Genomic DNA, 23,215 nt, shown 5'->3' with positions numbered 1-23,215 from the left:
TTGTTGCAGTACTCGATGTTTGGGCTATCCAAGAGTCGCGCGACCGCCATGTTCTCAGCAGTTCGAGGGTTGCGTTCCTCTACTAGGCCTTTCAGCTCAACCGGCAGAACGACCGAAACCCCGAACCCCCTCCCCGCAACCTTCTTGCGAGGAGGTACTTCCAAAGGCATATTTATCAACCGTGACCATCTTCCTGCCGACCGTTCTGCCTGGGATCGCATATTTCTTGGAATAATGGGTTCCCCAGATCCAGTTCACGGGCGGCAGCTCAACGGTATGGGTGGAGGGGTGTCTAGTCTCTCAAAAATATGCGTTGTCGGCACCCCATCCCCCAGCCAGAGATCCCAGGGTGTCCAAGTAGAAGTATACCTTCGTTCAAGTAGGAATCCGTGATACCAGTATAGACTACTCCGGAAACTGTGGTAACCTTTCCAGTATGATTGGTGCATATGCCTTGGACGAAGGAATATGTCGCGATCCTGCCACCACTCTAGACGGCTCTCGTATAACTATCCGTTCCCTCAATACCAACACCCAAAAAATCATCGACACCACTTTCCCCGTGAACGACGCATTGGTTCCTGTTCTTGATCTCCCGGAGACTTCTATCGCCGGAGTTCCAGGCAACGCTTCCCAAATAATCATGGACTTCGTAAATCCCGGAGGAGCCAGGACTGGGAAACTACTTCCTACCGGTGATCCTATCAACTCTTTGACTGCTCCCAACGTCTCCGCATCATTAGTTGATGCTACAAATCCCACAGTATTTGTTCGCTCAGACGAACTCGCGTCATTTCTCCCATTATCCGACTATCTGAGAGAACGTCCCAACGGATGTTCCTCAAGTCCTCGAGTCCATTCGCCAGAGCGGTGCCGTGAAAATGGGGCTTGATCCACACGCTCAGGCTCAGCCAAAAATTGCCATACTCAGCGCTCCAAGCACCGATGACGATCACGCCCAGTCGGTTGATGTCGTCGTCCATGCCTTATCAATGGGTGTTCTCCACAAGGCCGTTCCAATGACAGTCGGACTTTGCCTTGGTGTTGCGGCCAATATTCCCGGCACCATTGCTTGGGACATTGTTTCCGAAGCGCGAAAGATCCGTCAAGGAGACGGTAAATTAGTACGGATACGGCATCCCAGCGGAACTGTTGATGTAGGGGCAGAAATCTTGCCTGATGGTCACGTAAAAAGCCCCAAAGTGGTGAGAACAGGCAGGAGACTCATGAAGGGCGTTGTTTGGTGGTAATTCACTCACACGTAAGTCATAAATTAATTTCTTACTTCCGCAGCTACTGTAGCTGAGTGTCTGTAGTTTGATGGATAGCGCGGTAATGGACTGCCTTTCCCCCGAGCCGTTATCTTGCCATGATGAGGGAGAATACTCGGACAGAGACGTGGAACGAACGGGAGATGTCTTGCATGCAGGAGGCTTCGTAGTCCAACTTGGAGTTCAAGATGAGGTACAGTTCACGTGGAGATGGAGAAACATCGGAATTCCATTTCTCAATAGCAGATCTTCGTCTTATTATAGATACCAGCTTGAATGGCATTTCTAATACCTTGACATACATGCCCACACAAATCCCAGGGATAAATGATACTAGACATCATTATATATTGCCCTAATTAATCTCGGGCCGGTAAAATATCGGGGATTTGAACTCAGATCGGAAGATTCGTTATCTGCCTATAACAGTATAACTTGCAGCGACACTCGCCTGCAACCCTCGACTGCGCACATCATGGCCCATAGTTACCGTATCCTTGTAGCATCGTACAGCAACGATATCTACTCCCTTTCATTCGACCCATCCACACGCTCATTGACTCGCACTTCCTCCATTGAAGCTGGCTTCCATCCGTCATGGATCACCCATTATCCAGGCGATAGCTCGCTGGTGTTCGCTTCTGTAGAGCAGGAAAATGGCAAGATCATCGTGCTCAAATACGACAATAATGCCAGGGGTATTATCGTAGCTGAAGCATCCAGCGGAGGAGACGATCCCTGTTCTCTTCTTGCAACCAAAGACCAGCTGTTGATCGCGAATGTACGTGTCTTTCAACGTGTTTTCTATAAAATCAGCTCATCTACTTCGAATAGTACTCCTCTGGACACGTCTCCTTTCTCCCGATTGCCCCAGAGCCGCCATATATTCTTAAGGAGACGCCAACAACAATAACGCTCACAGGCTCTGGGCCTAATAAAGACAGGCAACTATCGTCGCACCCTCACCAGGTGTATCTAAATGAAGAGCACGAAGAAGTTCTCGTCCCTGACCTTGGCGGCGACCGCGTCTATAGATTCAAGAGGGATCCCGCAGGAACCTGGACTCCTCAGAGCCACATTGCCTACCAGCCTGGTGGAGGACCTCGCCATGTTGCATTTTACAGTATGTTCTATCTTCATCTTACAGCATATTTCTCGCTAACGCGATGACCCAGACGGTACTCTCTACACCCTTCTCGAGCTTACCAGCACCGTAGTCTCTCATCGCCTCCCGCCTCAACCGGCAGAGCCTTCCTTCGTTCGCACTGTAGAAACCATGTCACAACCACCATCCTTCCCCAGTGATATGCTCGCCGCTGAGATTCTCATTCCTCATCCGAACGCAACCTTCCCAACACCCTATATATACGTCTCGAACCGTAACGACCCTTCCCCCGGCGGGGACATCATCTCCATTTTTTCCACAGAGGCGAAGTTCATTGCTGAAGTGCGTTCGGGACTCAAACATCTCCGAGGCATGGCTTTTGGTGGGCCGGACGACAAGTGGTTAGTTGCTGGAGGCGCACTAGGAGGAGGGATCAAGATTTTTGAAAGGGTTAACGATGGAAAAGGGTTGGTGGAGATTGCGGCTAATAATGAAGCTGAATCTCCTACCGGGTTTTTGTGGTTATAACGTCCATAACTTTCTGAGATGAAGTGATAAGAATATCAAGTGTGCACAGCCATCAGCATTGCCTAGAGACGAGTTATATTAGGCTGTTCGCGCCCTCTGCGGCTTGTCTCTATAGATACTCGAGGTGCTTCGCTGTAAATGTGGATAACCTGCCGTTTCAAATCAGCATCAATAGAATATTTATGGTTTACTGGTCGGAAAGAATCTCGTAACGATATCACCCAGATGTAGCTTAAATCAGAGAATATGCACCCGTTTTCAATCTGCGAACACCGAATTATACTCAGAGATTCTGAGGCTTGCAGCTGGCGCTACTAACTTCCATATTTGGTGCTCAAGCCCGATGCTAGTCCTTTTCATTGTCGGTCCCGCGCTTCCAAGAGTTTCAAAGCTTTTTATATGTTTGTGCAGTTCAGTCATTGACGTCAAGAAAAGTAAGTTTCATTAGTTTGAAATCTGGAATAATCTGTGTGTTCAGAAAGCAACTCCTTGGTACGTATATGTATGTAATACTTTGCCTACTGCTAAGTAATTTATTATAGGTCAGGATTCGACACTGGAAGAGAGAGAGGAGCTAGGTGTACAATATTATAGGGATATTATCGATGAGGTTGTCAAGTTCTATCAGCAACGAATCAATGAATGCACGAGACTCTTCTCTTCTGCAGAAAATATAGCTCGTCGTCGTGGGGAACTGAATATGCTCCCAGATAGCGAGGAAAGAGGGGATAGAGAGCCATTCTGAGGGAATTTATACAATGCCCCCTTTCGTGTGGGCTTCTCATAGAGAACACCCAATGGCACGCGTAATTCACGCTCTTTTGGTTCCGGAACAACGATGTTCAGGACTGATGAGTTCGCAGCATAATCATGCTCGCGACTGTCCTTGAATGTCTTCGTGTCCTCGTGTTTGTCAGCCTTGAGATGTGGTACGACAAACGTAAAACGGAAAGGGGCGATGTTCTCGATGTCTTCGTCGGCGTTCGGCGGAGTGGCCACTGCTGTGGAGGTAGAAGAGAAGCTTGTCTCGGGGCTATCATCTGAGTCGGAGGTGTTGTGGGTGCGTGGGTAAAGGACTACACCCTCCTGTTCGCCCTGATGTCCGTGAAAGGACGGGAGGCTAAAGAACATGGTTGAGCGAAATAGCAACGTGAGAACGGAGCACTAACCGTGAATGTCTCGTTGCTGATGAGCATATGCGTCAGGTCAACTGCAACGCGAAATGGTGTTATTGTGTCGAAAGCCATGAGTGAGAGCACGTCAATGATGGGTGAAAGTGAGAGAGAAGGAGAAGTGATTACGCTGGAGTTTTATGGTTGGAATTCGGACCGAGGTGCAGTGCCACTCATGTTGTTTGGCTCTTTCTCGAAATCAGGGTCCTATTGACTTTGTTATTTTACTATTCGGGACAGTACCTCATATGTGAAGGTTCTTTGTGAATTTCGTCCTACACGGCCATCGTGACTACGTCTAATCACCATGAATCGTAGGGCGATGAACGTATACAAGTATAAACGTTCTTTGTTCACACGCGTAGTTCGTTCTGACTCCTGAGACGACGCGTCGCGTAACGGATTACACGTGAATTGACTCTCACCGTGACAGTGCACTGACAGGAAGAAATATCAGCATGCCACGAAATACTACATTCATCGCTCAGCAAAGGATCGTTTAGCAACCCATAAGCCCGGTGATGCTGGTAGACTCTGCCAGAAGGTTACAAGAAACAATACTTCGATTATGAAAGAGCGTTTATTCCAAGATCTCCGATCCCGACCTATAGCTTTGCCCCAGTAAGCCGATATTCAGGACTTGCAACGTTAATATTCAATGCTCAACACCTAGATACGAAAAAACATCTCTTTCCTATCTCACCTATAACCCGTCTTCCCGGGAATGACCCCAAAGGCAGGCCCTCCCTTCGCAAACATCTTCCTCACACCATCGACTAACTCCTGAGGCTTTTCGTGAGCGGCGAAATGTCCTCCACCAGGATGTTCAGATTCGAAAACGATATTGCCATTGACACGGTTCCAGCTTTGATCACGAGTCAGGACAAACATCATTACAGAGTCTTTGAAGTACTCACAGACGAGGAACGCCTTGAAGTTCCTTTGGGAAGTATGATATCCCATGCGGAATAGCAGGTTTTTCTCCTGTTGTCGCGATGTCGGTCGGGCCTTCGAAGGCTTCGTAGTATATACGGATAGACGCTGTAGCACCTGATCTAGAGAACCAGTAGATGGAGACCCACGTCAGGACTACAAAGAATGCAACATTAGATGCAGATAAATGAAGATCGACTTCGGCATCACTGACCTTCGTCATCATCCCAAGGGTACTCGTCTGTCCAGTTCACCAACTTTTCAAATATCCACGCAAGGAGACCGACTGGGGAATCGGCGAGTGAATATCCCAGTGTTTGAGGCTGCGTAGATTGTTCCGCTGAGTAACCCCTTCCTTTCGCGAGGAACCACTGAGCGCGTTCCAAGCCTGCTTTCTCTACTGCTGTGTATGGGGTAAGGAGGTATCGAAGATAAAGTAGGGGGTGACGAATGGTCGGTGGACGAGACCTGATGTCATTCAGATTCGTCGAAATAGAGATAACACAAGACGATACTTACCATGGCCAAGGCATATTGGAATGCCAAGCCTTGCTATGTTTATCGCCATAGACGTGAGCAATCGTTCGCGTGATCTTTTCAGAAATATGTCATTGCTAGTGTAATGAGAAATCGCAGCAGAATATACTCACAAAAGCTCCCCAATCGCCTCCCTGTGTGACTAGAAGTAGACGGTTAGCAGAGGTTTTCAAAGAAGTCTTTATAGCGCACCATACTCGTTATAACCAAGAGCTAGCATGAGCTTGTTAGCGACCTACAACACTCCTTAGCATCAAAAGTACAGCAGATCTGCTTATGATGAAGCTCACCTCAGCGTACTGCGCAAGCCTAAAGTTCTGTTTTTTGCTAGCCTCTGAGAATCCATACCCGGGCAAGCTCAGCGCGACGACATGGAAACTCGGATGTTCTGGCGATGCTGCCGTCAGCAATGGGAGAATCTTTCGTACTTCGATGAAGCTTCCTGGCCCTACAAGAAGAAACAAGTTAACGCATGCGCCGCTCCAGTTAGTATAATTGTCACGCACACCCATGAACGAAGAGCAGCGGTATGGCCCCTTCAACCTCGCTCTTCTTATGCACATAGTGAATGTTCAACACCCCGAAACCCTCCACCTCGATGTCACGAGTGAACTGTGGGAGCTCCGCGTTGAGAGCGGCTTCTTGAGCCCGCCAGTCGAAGCCGTCTTTCCACCGAGCCACCAAACGCTGGATGTCTTTCAGCGGCGCACCATATTTCGTTCCGGAGTCGTCAAGTTCATCTGGGAACGTAACTAACGCAAGCTTTTGTTGAAGGAGCTGTAGCTTTTCATCCGGGGTGGATATTTTGAAAGGGGATTCTGGTGATGCCATTGAGGAACGCTGTGAGAACAAAGTCAGGTATGCATGTCAGCTTTATATGACGCCTCAGGGTCGTTTACTCCACGACACGTCGGAAGAAACAATTGTAAAGTTCAGGTTGCAAAGCCTGCCGTAGTGTCGGACTTCGTGACTAAGACTTTAATGTTGAACATAGACAGAGCTGACTGAAATCTAAGCTCAGCGCCGTCAAGTGAACACATCGTGCTCTGGTGAGATGGCCCGAGCTGAAGCTATTAGACGTAATGAACTCTAGAGAAGTACGGTTTGCGGAACCAAGGCGGCAGTCCCAGCCAAACACAACCAATTTGAAAAAATGAACGGAGTTCGTCCGAAATTATTTTTACAGACGTCGTTCTTCTACCAGCTATACTCAGGGACAGATATCGACTCCACAGTCCAAGTAATGTTGTCCTCTGAGGTCAACTCGGAGGCGGTAACGAGATTTATCGCAAGAGTGCTCCCAAACGAGGAATCAGCTTCCGCGAGGACGATAGTTGTGTTCGTGTACGCTAAACAAGTCCCCATCAGAAAGCAGCTCGTGACGGAAGAAAAATAAACACGTACTGTGGGTAGTAGAAGTGCCGTTGCAGGCGTCTTCTTAGCATTCGACAGCAGTTCCCTAAAGTAATCAGGGTGATCAGTACCTGTCCTGGGAAGATGGAACCAGCGTACCCATCCAATGGCCTTTCCATCAGCTACAAAGAAAAGGATATCAAGATGAGGATGAAGAAACACAACAGAGGAAACCGACGAACAAGTAGTGATAGTCGAGATGAGTTCTCCGTCGACTGTAACCTTTTGCGTGTACGACTCGGTGCTCTCATCATATTTATCTGCACAACAGAGGATCAGTTTTCCCCACACTGTTATGCGTCAGTGCTACTCACAGTTGATTGTTACAGGAGTATTCGCATCGACGGGAACGGAGTCACCACTAACTTGGTCACCTTTAATGCAATCCACCTTTTAGATATACCCTCCGAGTCAAAGATAGTGCATACCATTGTACACGCTAGCAAATGCACACCACTGGCCCGTCGATCCGCCACACTCACTGTCGGGTATCGTCAGTTTTGCTTTGCTTCAAAGGAGAGAGCACGTTGCTCACCTCTCCGGATCAGCCACAGCGAGTACGATGGATTGGTATAGTCCTCCACCATTGGTCCCCATGCCAGGCCACAGTGCTAGTCTGTCAGCAGCAGGGCTAGGCACTTTGCTTGGGGTGAGAGTGGTCGTAGCCTCGATGATGTACGAATTCGTCGCTCCGAGAGAATAGTAGGGACCAAATTGCTGGGCACTTGACAGAGCGAAGAAAGAAGCAACAAGTGCGAGGTAGGAGAGCATGGTGTACTTGTTATCTGTGAAGGATATTTTGGCACTGAATCACCGTGGTGGACTGTTGCTTATATATGTGGAGACGGGCTCGGAGAAAGTATTCGGCGGACTTCGAGGTTAGTGACCATGATGGTGGTGAATCTAAAGAGTCCAGGTTCCGCCCTTGACGACGAAGGTCGAGTGTTTGTCGCGGACCAACGGCCCGAGCGCATCGATGTCAGCCTTAAAGACGAACTGGTAATCGAAATGACATTTGGAGAATATCAAGACGCGTCTTGTCGTTCCCTGCGGAATTGCGGTGACCCGGAAGTAACCTCCCGGTACCGCAAGGAATGTAGCCATTATCCAATGGGCCGTAGCATCGGCACCGAGGTTTTGCCGGGCGCGATTGCTAGAAAATGGCCGGAGGTCAAGGCCCTCGGTCACTTTTGACAAGAAATGCGATTGTGAACCAGGAGACAGGTTGTATGGTCTTTTATCGTCGAAAAATCGGAAAGATGAAGCTGATTGCGGATCCGTATGAATGTGATATCGTCTGTAGTTACGAATCGTGCGGAGAACGAGTCGAGTCGTTATCCGATCATGGCGAAGGAAATGCTCTTCCGGTCTTAGTAAAAAGTAGGCTCAGTTTAACTGTGAATATAGAAGAGAACCGTACCCTTGTTTCCCAGTTAGTCAAAAACAAACAAAGAGGGAGGCGTTTAAGCTCGTAATTTATCATCCAGTGGCTACACAACTTGACTTCTTGCCTTCAAGCTTAACTGGATACCGAGTCACATACGGAGCTTCACTACATAGGAGGAACTTCAGTGAGCATATCAATTAACTGTCAAAAGAAAGGCGAAACTCACTGGGAGCAGGCAGAGAATACCGCTATGACTCGTGAGCCACTCGACGCGTCTTTTTCATAACATTGTCGGCGAGCCATGGCCCATCGCGTATCCGAGTCGTATTACCGGGACCACACAAGACGCGTCCAATGCTTCATCACGAGGATCGTCTCTCTCCTGGAGCGGAACAGGACCGATAGCGCGTACCAGCAGCCGGAGAATCAGCGTTACGAGCACGAGCACACCCCACGCTACAGTAACCCTGCCGAGTTCGAAGCTTGGATGACATCTCTCTTGTCGAGGAAGGGGGTCACCAATACAGACCATCAGTGGCAATACGAACCCCTACGCCAGATCCTGTACACAGGTACCGTTGGGTATATGCGCCAACAACTGGACACTCGGAACCAGCAACCCCTTCGCCACAGCAACCCTCCCGAGCTTGAAGCCTGGATGTCCTCTCTTCTAGAACGGAAGAGGGTCGACAACACAGACCGTCACTGGCAGCTGCCGGCACTACAGCAAACTCCATGCAAGGTTCCTCCCAACGACCCTACCGGGTTTGAGAACTGGTAATCCCTTGTGGAAAAGATCGACAAGACCCACCATCGCGACGTTATTCGCGATGAACAGCCCAATAACAAATTCATAGATGCATTACTGGGCTGCCCATCGGGGTCGACGACGGCGGTGACAGGCCATTCGTACCATCCGCAGAAGCTCCCAATGTCGCTCCACACTCCCTGTCCCAAGGTCGCCACCAGGGTCCCTAGCTGGCTCAGTAGAGGGTCGGCATTCATGTTGGTGGCCCACACACAGGCATCGTAGTCGACCAAGGGAAGAACGGTAGGAACGTCGGTGATGTATCTACAGTTCTGTTTATTTTCTTCAGAATGAGAACAACATTCTAAGACTTACTTCGGGGACATCGCAAGCCCGAGAACTTGAAAAACCAACGGTATGTTCCACAATATGAATTTGATGGTGCTGCAAGCTCTAGGTTCCCCAACGTCAAAAGTCCTCATCAGCGATCGAGCGACGACCGCCGTGGTAGTGATGGCGAGGCGATAGAGGATCCTGTTGCCAGTGATGAGGACCGTAATGGTGGAAGGAAAGAAACGGGAAACGCGTACTGTCACGTCACAACCTCTGTTTACTTCCGACTCCGACTTCGAGCTCTCGACTTCTATTCCTCTCAAACGCTACTGTCCTCTCTCTTCTCTAATGAGTTTTTATTTTCAGCTGCCATGAGCATGGTCTTGAGGAATGGTGACAAGGAAATGTCTGTACGTCTTTCGACCCTTTCTTGTTACTTTTTGCATTGAGCTAGGAACTACAGGTCTCTACTTTATCGGCCATTTTTCATTATCTGGCAGGACTGACTCTCATTCCAACCCCTGTAATGCAAAGGACATAATTGGAGATACTCTTCTGTATGCTCTCATCGGCGACCCCGAATCGTGCTCCAGATGCCGCGAACTCTGCGAGGACACACTCTTCGAACGATGGATTCATCTTTGCTAACTTAATAGGACCTGAGAAGACGGCAATATTGCTTATCTACCCAGGTTAATTTCAGTATATAGTGTTTTTTTGTGATGCAGTGTCCTACAGCTCTTCCTGTTAAAAAGAACTCTCTACAGCTGCGTGTGATTCCGAGAAGTGACAGATGTGATAAGGTTCCGGTCTCTTTTGAACCTCTTTCAACGCTGACATATCTGCCGATATTATGGCGACATAATATTCATTATGCATATAAACTTCAAGTGGTGCTATGATAATTGCTCATTGCTAGCAATGGACCATGACCACACTTCTTACACATGTGTATCGAATTCCTTGCACCACGAGTTCAGCATCAATGAAGCTGTGGTTGGCTATGTTCGGACTGCGGATACAACTCAGCCAAGGAACCATATGTTTGGTTTATTGTGGGTACTTCTCGAGCTTCAGAACTTATTTAAGTCTAAACAGCCTACAGTTGCCTAGTCCCCTTGAACGTTTCTTTCCTGTCTCCGAGTCCCTTCTCTCATCGTTCTCATGGCGGAACAGCGAGCACAAGCTATATACATCCCTCTCATGCTTGGCCTCGGTCACGGTTTCCCTTTATGGTTCCCTGATTTGGATTCCAACCTTCCTACAGCTTATCGATCCACAGGGACCCGAGTGGGCGATCTTGGTTATGTTACTGATGATGGAGGATTCGCCTACCTCTTCAATGTTTGCACGCCAGCCGACGATGGTATCAATGTGGACCGTGTACCCCCTAACTTCCAGCCTCTAGTGGTTCCTAGTCCATCTGTTCGAGCATGGCAAGAAGCGCATCCAAGGCCTTCGGCGTTAACCACTTCTCATGTACAACAGACTACCATTGAACTACAAGCATCTACTCAAGGATCGTGAGTATTCTCTGTGCATATATGACCTGTTTATTAATTGTACTACCGAAAGCATTGTCTCTGGCGTCGGCGGAGGTTTTGGTTTCGAATTTTCTTGCACTTCTACTCGGGCCGCTATCCTAGTCCTCCCAGATGGCGGTGAGCGCTATGATGCCACATACCCTGGTCTCCTTCGCAGGTATGCCGCTGAGAACGCACACCATTGGTATCGGTATTTTAATGGCGAGCTGGGCATGGAGATTCGGAATGGTTCTCTATACCTCGTCACGGGATGCGATAAATGCCATTCATGGGGAACGGCATGTTTTCATTGCCCTTCTGATAATCGCTCTGTATCCTTGCGATTTTTAATGGCTGGAGTGGGCGAGGTTGGAGGAGGGATCTCTCATAGGTGGGAGGTTCGGGCAGGAGTTCATAGGCGCAATCACCAGTGTGCCATGCCATCAGATCCTGCTAACCAGACAGTTTTTCTCCGTGGTTTCTCGATATCTGTCCGAGAAAAACCTACGACGTTGAGGCGAATACTCAATATGAAGGCAGCTGTAGAAATTTTCAAGTGCGATAGTAGCAACATGAAAGGTCCTCCAATTATATCATCGATCCCATATGGCGGAGCGAGCACTTTTGGGAGCGTTATCCATGATGCGTCGGCAAGAGACGCTAGTAATATACACAGGGAGAGAGCTGAGGTAGTGTTATGTTATTCTTTGTTTTCTATGTTGACAGTTATTCTTCCTGACAGAACAATAGCGAGGATTATACTGGCACATCTTATGGCGACATTGACCAAGTTGAAACATACACAGAAACATTTCCAAAGCGTGAACAGGTACAGGTCTTTGTAATCGCAAAGAGTTATGATCTTTTTCTGAAATTCGCAGGTCTTCAGCCCAACGGCGAAGATAAACGAGTATATACTCCAGAATGTGAACGGTTCAGTTCTCGTTCCTATTTGACTGATATCATTGACTTCTCAGTGCCCAACTGCTCATGTTGCTATTACCCATGATGAACAATGGATGAATTTCAGGAACAAAGAGTATTCTGGCATAGAATCAGTATGTCCGGGTATTTCTCGCAACCTGAGAAGATGATAGTAATGACGTGAAATCTCTCCAAGGATACTACTTTGTTTGCTCCACTTAATGAGGAATTCCTGAATCGCCTTATTAAAATGTGCGACATTTCAATCTCAGCTGGTAAGAAAATTTCTCACCATTCTATGGCTCTGACATTTAAATAGGTTGCGCAACGCTTGGGCACACGCAGCGGATTGCAAATAAACACGGAAAACTGCCAGATAGGACAGATGGAGAGAGAGCTCTCTACACCTCTCCCACCATACCAATGTCCGAGTCTAAGTCTCTCCGATTATATGGGGTTCCTACCAGCGCCAAGGAGGTCTCCCAGACCCGATACGCTCGAGCTATTATGAACGACGTCAAACCCGGCAATACCACTGGTGCCCAGGAGGTCTTCCAAACCATCTATAACGGACGGAAAAGCTGGAAGACATTGCGAGGGGGAGAGATGGTTTGGCCTGCAGAGCTCGAGGCCGCTTTAATCGAAGGTATTCAGCTACTCTAACTCTGCCGGTTGTAGTTGCACTAAGGCTGTTGCGTTCGCTTAGGCCTGGAGCAATATCAACCAGATGATTCGAGGGAGACGCGACTCCTAGGTCGTTTCCCTATGCGCAACCGCTTCATATCTGAATACATCTTCCGGAAGACCGGGAGACGGAGGAACGGCAAAGCAAGTTGGGAGTCGCCTTCAACAACTCAGAGAGACTTGCACAGGGAAGCGTCGTACGTGTACCGGTCACTCCATGCAAATCTCCAGCTGATCATCCTGCTTCTCAAGTCATGGATCTCCTGTCTCCGCGTCGTCGACCAGTCTCTTCCTCACTGATTCGCTCTCAGTATGGCTCACATCACAGTCTCTCCTCGCTTAATTGCTACTCGGCTTCGTCGAGTGGAGGTGCGAGTGTGCCGTCTACACCTACAGATGAAGTAGCTTCTTCTGGGTCCCCGTCCCACGAGAAGCTGAGCAGTCGACACACTTATTACATCGACATCCTTCCCGACGATGCCACTCACAAGCATGGCTCCGCCACTACATCCGCTTCCGCCATCACGGACAATGCTAGAGGGATCCCCGATGAACCCAGACCCATCCGCGCCATCGACCCTATACTCGCCTTCCTCTCTCGTTCTCCGATCGCAGCGAACTCGAACTTTACTGTTCTAGCAGACGGGGTCGTTGTCTTTTCGGAGATGATGACCCTTACATTACGCGATACGCCGCCTGCAGAAGCCGCACCCGGTACCGATGGTGCTCTGTTCTATACCACTCCGCTAGTACCAGGCTACTGGAAGACAATATCCGAGAGCCCCGGTAGGCTCACATTCCTTTTGTTCGCTTCAGTCCCTTCTAACGCGTTCACGAACAGATCCCACGAAGTACACTATCTGCCAGGACATAGTGGAAACTCCCCACCCTTCAGGAACATTGTATTCGGCAATATACAAATTCAGCTACCCCGCTGGATATCCAGCAAGCGATCCCCAGCTACTCTCCGATCCGCACTTTGGAGGATTCTCTTTCGATAATCTGCCAACCGATGGCTTCGGTACCGACGACTCGACGGAAATGATGGAGTATAGCAAGTGTGAGAGTCATGTGTATGACTTCCACTCCTTCGACGACGCTGCCTGGGGCTTCTCTACCCCCCCTCATTCCGACAGAAGCTCAGTCGAGAAGGCCGTACCCAGTCCTCGTGAGGTCTTCGATAATCATTCTACCCTTGGATCAAGTTCGCCAACATCTGTTTGTTTCCCAACGGAGTTGTCAAATTATATGAGCGAGACTTACCAAATGCAATTGTGAGTTGCACTTCTCCCTTGATACTCACCGCCGCTGATCTGCGATTCATTTTCAGGTAAATCAAATGGATTATCCATGTTGATGATGATGGTCTGGATTGGTGACCCGCAACACGCCTCGTAATGGGCGAAGACGCGGGGGTATAGTACTCTACAGCTATGTACGTCTATATACTCGTTATAATGCTCTAATACTACTGTTCGGCTCTATGGACTGTGTAACTCTAGGGTGAAATTCTATGTATCTTTTTTTGGCTCGCTGCTGTTTCGTTGTGTGAAATCTCTATCTACGGCAAGGAGAAATGAATAAATAAAGGGGCTCAGGTGACACTGGTGGTTCTAACCATCTTCTTCGGATTATCCATGTACTTCCGGATTTTCATCCACATCTGCTATTGCTTACACTCGTACCATCAATTTGTCCAGCTAAAATTTCTACCTATCGCTCGGATGAGGGTCAATTCTTGTTGCTTCTCTGCCTAGCAAATGGTGATCTACATCGAGCAAATACCCTAATACTAAACAGTCCACTCATTTCTAGCACAGGACCGTTGAAGGAAGGAGGGACAGAAAGAGTGGGTCGAAAGCCGCCACTTAATGCTATCTCATCTTCGTAGGGAGGGAGTGAACTAAGGTTCCTTTTCGTAAGCGACGGACAAGACCACAAAGAATAAGGTCGCCTACCTCTATGCCAATATTCCACGTCCTCGTTTATTATGAGTCGAGTCGTTATCCTGTCATAGCGAAGGAAAAGCTCTTTCAGTTCCAGTAAAAATGTAGGCTCAGTCTAGACACGGATGGAGAAGAGAGCGTACCCTTGTTTCCCAGTTAGTCAAAAACAAACAAATAGGGAGGCGTTTAAGCTCGTAATTTGTCATCCAGTGGCTACATAACTTGACTTCTTGCCTTCAAGCTTGACTGGATATCGAGTCACATATGGAGCTTCACTACATAGGAAGAACTTCAGTGAGCATATCAATTAACTGTCAAGAAAGGCGAAACTCACGGGGAACAGGCGAACTATACCGCTATGACTCTTGAGCCACTCAACGCGTCTTTTTCATAACATTGTCGGCGAGCCATGGCCCATCGCGTATCCGAGTCGTATTACCGGGACCACACAAGACGCGTCCAATGCTTCATCACGAGGATCGTCTCTCTCCTGGAGCGGAACAGGACCGATAGCGCGTACCAGCAGCCGGAGAATCAGCGTTACGAGCACGAGCACACCCCACGCTACAGTAACCCTGCCGAGTTCGAAGCTTGGATGACATCTCTCTTGTCGAGGAAGGAGGCCGCCAACACAAACCATCGGTGGCAATACGAACCTCTACGCCAGATCCTGCACACAGATACCGTCGGATATACGCGCCAAGAACTGGAGACTCGGAACCAGCAACTCCTTCGCCACAGTAACCCTCCCGAGCTTGAAGCCTGGATGACCTCTCTTCTGGAACGGAAGAGGGTCGACAAGACAGACCATCACTGACAGCTGCCGGCGCTACAGCAAACTCCATGCAAGGTTCCTCCCAAAGACCCTGCCGGGTTTGAGAACTGGTTCAAATCCCTCGTGGAAAAGACCGACAAGACCCACCATCGCGACGCTATTCGCGATGAACACTCCAATAACAAATTCGTAGATGTGCTACTGGGCTGCCCATCGGGGTCGACGACGGCGATGGCGAGCCATTCGTACCATCCGCACGAGCTCCCAATGCCATTGCTCCACGTTCCTAGTCCCGAGATCGCCGCCAGAGTCCCCAGTTGGTTAGGCAGAGGGTCGGTGTTCATGTTAATGCCCCATGCGCAAGCATTATAGTCGACCGAGGGAAGAGCTGTAGGGACGTCGGTGATGTATCTACAGTTCTATTTTATTTTTTATTTTTTCAGAATGAGAGCGACATTCCAAAACTCACCTCGAAGACATCGCAAACCCGAAGAAGACCAACGGTATGTTCCACAACATAAATTTGATGGTGCTGCAAGCTCTAGGTTCCTCAACGTTGAACATTCCTCATCAGCGAGCGAGCGACGACCTCCGTGGTAGTGATGACGAGGCGACAAAGGATCCTGTTGCCAGTGATGAGGACCGCATTGGTGGCGGAAGGACAAGAGGAAAGAAACGGACTCAGGGCTGAAACGGATCCGGACGGGAAGGACAGGAAGCGCTACCGTCACGTCACAACCTCTGTTACCTCCGACCCCGACTTCGAGCCTTCGACTTCTATATTCCTCCCAAAGGCTACTGCCCTCTCTCTTCTCTAATAAGCTTTTCTTTCCAGCCACCACGAGCTCTATCCTGAAGAAAGGTGATAGGGAAATATCTGTACGTCTTTCGATCCTTTTTTGTTGCTTTTTGCATTGAGCAAGAAATACTACAGGCCTTTACTTTATCGACCATTTTTCATTATCTGGAACGACGGAATCGCATTTCAACCTCTGGATTGAAAAGGACATAACTGACGATACTCTTCTGTATGCTCTCATCGGCGACTCCGAATCGTGTTCCAGATACCGCGAATTCTGCGGGGACGTACACTTCGAACGATGGACGATAGCTACTACGTACCGGTCATACTATGCTCACAAAATTGATATGAATCCGTGCTCTCTGAGCTCGTTGATTCGTGACTCTCGGTACCATTTCGTGATTCCCAAGAGAGGAACCGGTAGAGAATCCGACGAGGGAAAGGTGCGTTCTGGGACCCTTGTTGTCCTACCTTTCTAATGCTCTCTAGGCTCTCTTTCCCCTGCATTTGATTGTATGCGCTTATATACGTTTCTTTAATGCGCGATGTCCCCTTGTGCTCAACTTTGACATCCATGGTCCCTGTTGCGACATTGCTGGGAAAATGTCGACCGGAGCGGAGGCGTCTCGAGCTACATATGTGGAAAGGATTTGCTGCAGGTTTCTCCGCCATCTTCACGATCAAGGTGTCGCGTAGACACGCCTGAGAATACCTCTTTGACTGACACGAAGGATGCGACTGAACTGGGCCGTCATCGATTCATACTTAGATTGTATGGTCAAGACAGTTGCGTGCCAGCCTTTCGCAGCCTTTACCTCTGAGATCAGCCATCCTCTAGAGGAGGACTCGTATCGTTGCATCTGTCCTGTCTGGAAGGAGGAGCAGATTAAGCAGATGCGTACACTTCTCCGGTATGCGACCCTTCTGTTGATATAGGTGATTTTAATTTACTCGTGATACTGCTCTAGTGCGACGTCTTGACCTTAGCTTAAGTATAGGACCGTTCAGGTCACGTAGCGAACTACGCTGTAAGGAATAGTCTTAATCGTTACTCAATCGCAAGAAAACTGATCAGGAAGGATATACCCATATAACCCTAAGTCTTGGAACTGCGACGCCGCCCAGCCAACGTGATCATTTTGATTGTCCCTTTTGAATCGGCGGTCCTTGGCACCCGCACATGCAGTACGAAACGCCAGCGGTTATTGCCTTAATCAAAGACACGAGACGAGCAGAGGGTCTGTTTCGTTGTGGCTGGACTTGGCTTGGAAGTCGCCAATCTTTCTCTTTTCGGGAAAGGTCGCCTTGGACATCGATCGGCAAATGCACCGAATGACCACCGCCGAGCCAAACAGACTGAATGGGTTGTCCTTGGCTCGACAATAAGCGGTGTATCGTTTCTCGCGTCAGAACACAGGTTACACTCGCGCTCTCCATCCACCACTCAAAGCAAGGTTCTTTTGAGGCTTGGCCCTTGAAATGAATGTTACCCTGCTTTTTCATTGCCGCGCACCTCCCCGACCTCATGTCGAGTTTGTCTTACTCTGAATGCTTCGCCCTCTACCTGTGTATCGTCGCAGGGCCATACGAACATGTATAAAGAGGCTGCAAAAAGAGGCCTCCATTCTCCAGACAAACACTCCACCCTCGTCTACCCACTTCTGTCCACTCATTCTCGTTTAACACGTTCACCATCATGCGTTTCTCACTCGCCACGCTCGTCCCTCTTGCTACTCTCATCGTCCCCGGCCTCTCTGCCACTTTCAACGCCCGCCAGCCAGAAGCGGGGAATGCCACCATCCAAGGGAGGGACTACTACGGTTCCTACGCTCCCTGGAAGCCGTCTTGGACCTGGCCAGGAACGGACAAGCACTGTCCAAAAGACGTTCCGGAGTACTGTCCTTGCTTAGGCGACGTATGTTTGCTCTCTTGCTTCCCTTCTCCCGATTCTGATTAGCTTCGAATAGCCTGTGTGCGGATTCAAGTGCCCCTCCCAATGGCCTTACAACAAGTGTACCTGGGAGCCTGTGTTCGTCGACAGGTATGACTGGAAGGGATGGAAGCCTGGCAAGCGCGACCCATTCTCCTGTGGGTACGTCGACAAGGTAACCTATGAGATTGGTAAGCGCGTCTTTTTTCATGAACTAGGTCTTTTCTTTATTCATGACCTACGCAGACTGCAAGGACCTTTGCTTGGCCCATGACAAGTGCAACTCTTGCCAGGGTATGTAATTGAAACTTGTCCTCCTCGACCGTTCACTGACAGAGGACATTTCTTCTAGTCTATACCCTCGAGGAAGCTGCGGAACAGTTCATCTGCGCTCTCTTCGAGGAGATCGTTGATATCACGACCTGGGAAGACGACTGTGAGGATGACTGGGTCGACGATTGGGTGTACTATAGTTCTTCGTACTGGAACGTCTATTACTAGGTAGTGGATGTTTATGACTTCGTTCGTTTCGGACATGTACGATCATTGGATTTTTTTGTAGGACTTTTCCCGTATGTACTCTTTGAGGCCTCCGAAATGGATTTTGACTTGGCTATTCTTTTACCTCTAGCTGCAACTATGAGCAAAACATGAAAATCTTCTCGGCCATTGATCCCGAAATGATACTACACGTGTCCTGTACCGCATTTTATGACGATCTAACTCGACACCTCTTCAAAGCGCCGGTTCTGATGTAGATCCAACCATCTTGATTCAAATGACTGCGATCTCCGATGCTTCATGAAGATCAATGGTCGCCAAGACATTCCCCATCTGTGGGCACAAAGGGCTTTGCGTACCAGTAATTATTAGTGTTTCTGGGTCGCGTCATACCATGTGCACTACCCTACCGCATATAGGGCCATCAACCCAAATCTTTGAATGGACTGAGGATATCCTACTGCGCAAGGTAATTTTTCATTCAACCTTCAGTCCCAGTCAAAAGTCTGGAGGCCTGGGTAGATTTCCACGGGTACTGGTCGATCCATCGATGCCTGGGGACATGCAGAGGTCCTTCATGGATGCCCTTGGACGAGCATACTCTCCAACTGCCATAGATTTTTGACCTTTGAGGATTTTGGGCCACAAGTGCTGGTAAACTTGCCAACCATTTTTTAGTGTATGCATGCACGCAAGTGATAACGTGGGGCTGGCGCTCCCGGCAAAGTCCGAACACACTTTCCCTTTTACCATCATGACCATCGCCCGGCATATTGCTGTTTCCTGCTGCGCTACCATTCCCGCAGAATACCGTCACCTCTTAGTTCATTTGCAGTGATTACATGGCCTAGATGCTGCCGACGGCGTCCAGCTCATCGAAACGGCCCTGTCGATCCGGAAAGGCACCAAGGCAACCGCATATAATCAGCATCTTCATTCGTAGTTGATGGTGATGAGGAGATTGGACGTGATTCAGTTGAAGGAGATGGTGAGTCTGCTTATAACCCTCTCCATTTCGTTGTCTTATTCTCCATTATGCTGCATTAGGTTGACTTCACGGCCGTTGGCGGTGCTATATATTCACGTCATCTCTTCCATTTCGCTTTTTCTAGGTGCGAAGTTATCACCTTTTTGCCTGGTATTGATTGACTTCCAGGTGCGAACTTTGGTGCCCGTCAACTCCAGGCTGCTACACATGACGCACTTTCGTTGGCCGCGCCCTTTCCCGCCTTGGATGCGGTATGTTAAAGCTCTACATTACGGGTATCTGCTTACAGTCATTCAGGTTGGCTCTTAAGACTACTCCCATGGTAGCACTCGACCAGAATTATGTATGCACCGTGTAGCCGGTTGACGAGGTGGGAGGCAAGGGATGAGTATGTGGTGGAACGGGAGTTCGATAGGTGGTGGACGTCTGGACCTGTAGCTAGCCGCTGTAGCTAATGTATATAGGTAGCGAGCAAATGAATACGTGTCTATTGATTCCTATCGATGTACAACGATGCACACCGACAATAATCTATGAGCATCGAAGGACATCCATAGGTAGCGATCGCAAAAGCATAGGATACCCCATTCTTAGCTAGTTACGGGTTTCCATCGATTTATCAACTGATATACACTGCCATCGACTCAAACCCATGGAGTTTGACTGGGCTTCAGTACTCAGTACTCAGTCTTCAAATCGTCAATTAATTTCGTTCCTAAGTGGTCCAGTGGTGCATACCATACACATGTTCGTCGACAGCTGTCAATTTAGCTAGCTCTCAACAACACGGTTATGACACCCATATGTCGAGCCCAAGGCCAACAGCGCCCGTTCGGTGTTTACTGACAGATGTGCCAAAAGAACATAGCCTCAGCCTCCGTTTGATAAATTAGATCGGCGTCTCCTTGGTCTTAGTACGATTGGCTTGCGATCTAGACGTCTATTTCTTGTAGGTCTAATGTCCATACTCAGCAGACAATTAACAGTGAACACAGTGAACTGCAATGCTACAGAGGGGACACCGTGAGCCGTTGTTGCTGCCTGCTAAAATGCGCACAAATTCATCTAGACCACATCTCGACAAGATAATGGCGGAGCTACTCTGCTCCGAAGACTGATGGAATCTGGTCTGGCGAGTCAGCATACAAAAATAGCTCCGAGCACCCAATCGAGCAGACATCAACTACGGTCCGGCATGTGGCTTGTCTTCGCTCTTGATCTTTCCCGGGGCTTTCTTTAACCACCGTCCCCAACTGACGGCGCATTTTTCATCTTGTCTATAACCTACTGAGAAATAACTTAAGAGTCTGCTGTCTGTGTTCGAAAACGAGAAAAATGCTCATTGGAACTTGTTCAGCGCCTAATGCCTCAAAGCGGTCACTACTCCTGGTTTTGCCGTCCATCTCCGGACTATCATGTCGTTCTTTTCTCGTCTGCGAGCTCCGTGCTTATCGGCTACTGAATCCCATCATTCAACTCAATAGAGCAAATTTTCTACGTCCATCTTGAAATTTGCACACGGCATGGGTGTACGTTCAATCAGCTTTCTCACACCATCATAAAACAGACGGTGTAGTTACCCCAATGTCCGTTACTGCTCATGAACGTCAACTGAATATTGATACAGATATCTCAACTCGCATGACAGATATCAATGTCATTATCGCCGCTTACCCTCGCGCGATGACGCATGACTGCACCTCAGCACGGATCTGATCTCATGCTGCCCTAGTATATAATGAGATGGACACAACAACACCGAATTTGAACCATCTTTCTTCGTCGTCTACTCTATTGTTTGGTAAAATCAAGACGCGAATTGCTTCTCGTTTGTATTCAGAATTATTCCCATGATCGCTAGAACATATCTCGGGACTACTGCAGACCTAACCGACACTGAGACCAAAGATATTTCTGTTGGTCTAGATGCGCAATTCAACGAGGTAATGATTACTGCGTTGACGCATGGTAAGAGAATTCGGAACTTAGAGAACATTATTCAACTAATTTTTTTGGAGGAATATACACTGGAGTAGTAGCCGTCACCTTGTGGACCATTGGTCTGTTTTTCCATCCTTTCGATGCACTCGTTTCTGACCGGTATGTCTAGCTTCAAGAAATAACAACTGCAATTATGGAAGGCCGCGTCCCTTCGTTTTTGTCATATTGCTTTTGTATCTTCTGGCGACTTTCAACCTTTACTGCCAATGGGCACAGAATTTCTCATGTTTTCCCACCACCGAGGAATCCTTTTCGCAGGAATACATGTATAACCGTACTCAGGACACTCCTATCCTACTGACTATGGGGATCGATGCAATTCTGAGCACGGTATTGGCTGACGCAACTTTGGCATGAGATTCAATATTTGTTTTTTGCCGTGTCCTCGCTCATGGTTTCCTAGATATGGCGTTCCTGGACTGTCTGTGGTCAGACATGGCGCGTTGTACTCATTCCGATTGCTTGTACCACCTTAGCAATAAGTACGTCCTTTAATACTTGAACCCGGTGATTTACGACTTATCAGCATCAATGTAAACCTAGTCAGCAGAGCGATCATAACTTATTACTCCACTTTCGGACCTATCGAAAATATGTCACCCCGAGTCCTGTATCTCGAGAACATTGTCAACTGGGCCGTGCTATACTCCTCGCTCATACTAGCCACCTTGCTCTGGTGCACGGTTCTCATTGTTTATCGTATTCTCAGAGTGGGTGGTATTTCTGCAGGGATGCGCGTGTATCACAGAGTAGTAAAGATGCTTGTAGAATCCGCGTCTCTCTATTCCGCCGTAATAATCGTTCTGCTAGTGTTCGAAGTTCATAATGACGTAGTCGGAGTTTACATCGAGGAGTTCGCGATTGCGATGAGAGTAAGTATATCCAACTCTTTCTATCTTTTTTCCGTGTCATGACTATACTCTCTACTAGGGAATTATGCCAACAATTCTGGTCGGCCGAATTGCAGCAGGGCATGCGCGTCCAGACGACTCCTTGGACGAAACTACCACAACGTCGTCGCTTCGATTCAGAAGTTGGCAGAGTGACAGCCTTGAAATGAGTGCTGGATCTGAATCAGACACGTCTCAGCGTATAATGCCTGACCTGGAGAACGGCTTGGAAGACAGTGTGGAGAGTTAGGACTGGAAGGTGCTTATAGATTGCAGTGTTGTGTGAAGATCAGCTTTTCATTTGGTAATACTAGTCGGCGTCAGACTCAACGAAGCCGCCACGATGAAGCGAGGACTATGCCCCATAATATAATATCTCTGAAGATAATATTAGGGGTACTTCGATTCGGAGACTTAAAAATTGCGACGTAACGTGGTGGAATCCAGTTGGGTGAATCAAGAAAAAAAAAGTGTTGATACCCAAATCAAGAAGACATCAATTACGGTCCCGCGCGCCTCTGCGTCGTCCTCGTTCTCGGCTTTGTTTCCAAGGCTACTTTCAATCAATCGTTCCGACTGACGGTAGCTTTTTTGGTCTTTCGGGAAATAATGTTGAGTCCTACTTATATGTTCGAATGCCAGCTTTTCTGATGTGGTGGGACCAGTTCAGGATTAGTAGGTCTATCCCGTCTCCTGAGCCTTCGTTCTTTTCTAGTACATATCCTTTTCTGTGTTCCTGAGACTCATCATATCCACTGGCAACTCCGAATCACTGACTCTGATGCGGCAATCCCAAGCAAGGTCTTCGAACACCACCTCTTCAG

The 23,215-nt window shown here is 48.4% G+C and overlaps 9 protein-coding genes across 9 annotated transcripts; 7 read left to right on the top strand and 2 right to left on the bottom strand.

Annotated features, from left to right (window-relative positions):
- Positions 1-48: 48 nt before the first annotated feature.
- EV420DRAFT_1631068 (PrpF protein) lies at positions 49-1,250 on the top strand (the record flags this gene model as incomplete). Its single annotated transcript, XM_060476139.1, has 3 exons — positions 49-349; positions 384-824; positions 847-1,250. The coding sequence occupies 3 exons, from the start codon at positions 49-51 to the stop codon at positions 1,248-1,250; spliced, it is 1,146 nt and encodes a 381-aa protein (XP_060326001.1).
- A 433-nt stretch (positions 1,251-1,683) lies between these two features.
- On the top strand, positions 1,684-3,157 carry EV420DRAFT_883999 (Lactonase, 7-bladed beta-propeller-domain-containing protein). Its single transcript, XM_060483863.1, has 3 exons — positions 1,684-2,052; positions 2,106-2,394; positions 2,447-3,157. Exons 1-3 carry the CDS (start codon positions 1,747-1,749, stop codon positions 2,902-2,904), a joined length of 1,053 nt encoding a protein of 350 aa, XP_060326000.1. The 5' UTR covers positions 1,684-1,746; the 3' UTR covers positions 2,905-3,157.
- Positions 3,158-4,308: 1,151 nt separating this feature from the next.
- EV420DRAFT_883966 (Alpha/Beta hydrolase protein) lies at positions 4,309-6,538 on the bottom strand. The gene is made up of 8 exons (XM_060483862.1): positions 6,053-6,538; positions 5,837-5,994; positions 5,739-5,781; positions 5,660-5,688; positions 5,529-5,602; positions 5,224-5,477; positions 4,994-5,165; positions 4,309-4,941 (listed from the first exon to the last, which is right to left on the bottom strand). The coding sequence occupies exons 1-8, from the start codon at positions 6,375-6,377 to the stop codon at positions 4,776-4,778; spliced, it is 1,221 nt and encodes a 406-aa protein (XP_060325999.1). The 5' UTR covers positions 6,378-6,538; the 3' UTR covers positions 4,309-4,775.
- Positions 6,539-6,743: 205 nt separating this feature from the next.
- Positions 6,744-7,730, bottom strand: EV420DRAFT_1483875 (uncharacterized protein; the record flags this gene model as incomplete). Its single annotated transcript, XM_060470024.1, has 7 exons — positions 6,744-6,895; positions 6,951-6,983; positions 7,031-7,081; positions 7,142-7,219; positions 7,274-7,333; positions 7,388-7,440; positions 7,495-7,730. The coding sequence occupies 7 exons, from the start codon at positions 7,728-7,730 to the stop codon at positions 6,744-6,746; spliced, it is 663 nt and encodes a 220-aa protein (XP_060325998.1).
- Positions 7,731-10,435: 2,705 nt separating this feature from the next.
- Positions 10,436-11,968, top strand: EV420DRAFT_883821 (uncharacterized protein). The gene is made up of 5 exons (XM_060483861.1): positions 10,436-10,482; positions 10,533-10,950; positions 11,003-11,639; positions 11,693-11,779; positions 11,840-11,968. The coding sequence occupies exons 2-5, from the start codon at positions 10,592-10,594 to the stop codon at positions 11,957-11,959; spliced, it is 1,203 nt and encodes a 400-aa protein (XP_060325997.1). The 5' UTR covers positions 10,436-10,482; positions 10,533-10,591; the 3' UTR covers positions 11,960-11,968.
- Positions 11,969-12,563: 595 nt separating this feature from the next.
- Positions 12,564-13,873, top strand: EV420DRAFT_883817 (uncharacterized protein). Its single transcript, XM_060483860.1, has 3 exons — positions 12,564-12,755; positions 12,811-13,344; positions 13,400-13,873. Exons 2-3 carry the CDS (start codon positions 12,813-12,815, stop codon positions 13,834-13,836), a joined length of 969 nt encoding a protein of 322 aa, XP_060325996.1. The 5' UTR covers positions 12,564-12,755; positions 12,811-12,812; the 3' UTR covers positions 13,837-13,873.
- A 3,742-nt stretch (positions 13,874-17,615) lies between these two features.
- Positions 17,616-18,568, top strand: EV420DRAFT_1569199 (uncharacterized protein; the record flags this gene model as incomplete). Its single annotated transcript, XM_060474211.1, is given in 5 exon segments — positions 17,616-17,996; positions 18,049-18,202; positions 18,258-18,305; positions 18,364-18,531; positions 18,543-18,568. Coding segments are annotated over 4 exon segments (563 nt in total), but the record flags the coding sequence as incomplete, so codon positions are not given.
- Positions 18,569-21,154: 2,586 nt separating this feature from the next.
- Positions 21,155-21,946, top strand: EV420DRAFT_883550 (uncharacterized protein). Its single transcript, XM_060483858.1, has 3 exons — positions 21,155-21,468; positions 21,519-21,560; positions 21,611-21,946. The coding sequence occupies exons 1-3, from the start codon at positions 21,351-21,353 to the stop codon at positions 21,856-21,858; spliced, it is 408 nt and encodes a 135-aa protein (XP_060325994.1). The 5' UTR covers positions 21,155-21,350; the 3' UTR covers positions 21,859-21,946.
- Positions 21,947-22,094: 148 nt separating this feature from the next.
- EV420DRAFT_1647861 (uncharacterized protein) lies at positions 22,095-22,641 on the top strand (the record flags this gene model as incomplete). Its single annotated transcript, XM_060478089.1, has 2 exons — positions 22,095-22,373; positions 22,432-22,641. The coding sequence occupies 2 exons, from the start codon at positions 22,095-22,097 to the stop codon at positions 22,639-22,641; spliced, it is 489 nt and encodes a 162-aa protein (XP_060325993.1).
- Between the last annotated feature and the right edge of the window lie 574 nt (positions 22,642-23,215).

This window comes from Desarmillaria tabescens, assembly GCF_030435595.1.
Source record: "Desarmillaria tabescens strain CCBAS 213 chromosome Unknown EV420scaffold_45, whole genome shotgun sequence".
NCBI classification, from domain to species: domain Eukaryota; kingdom Fungi; phylum Basidiomycota; class Agaricomycetes; order Agaricales; family Physalacriaceae; genus Desarmillaria; species Desarmillaria tabescens.
Note: the sequence above shows the minus strand (reverse complement) of the source record. Positions and strands in the feature narration are given on the sequence as shown.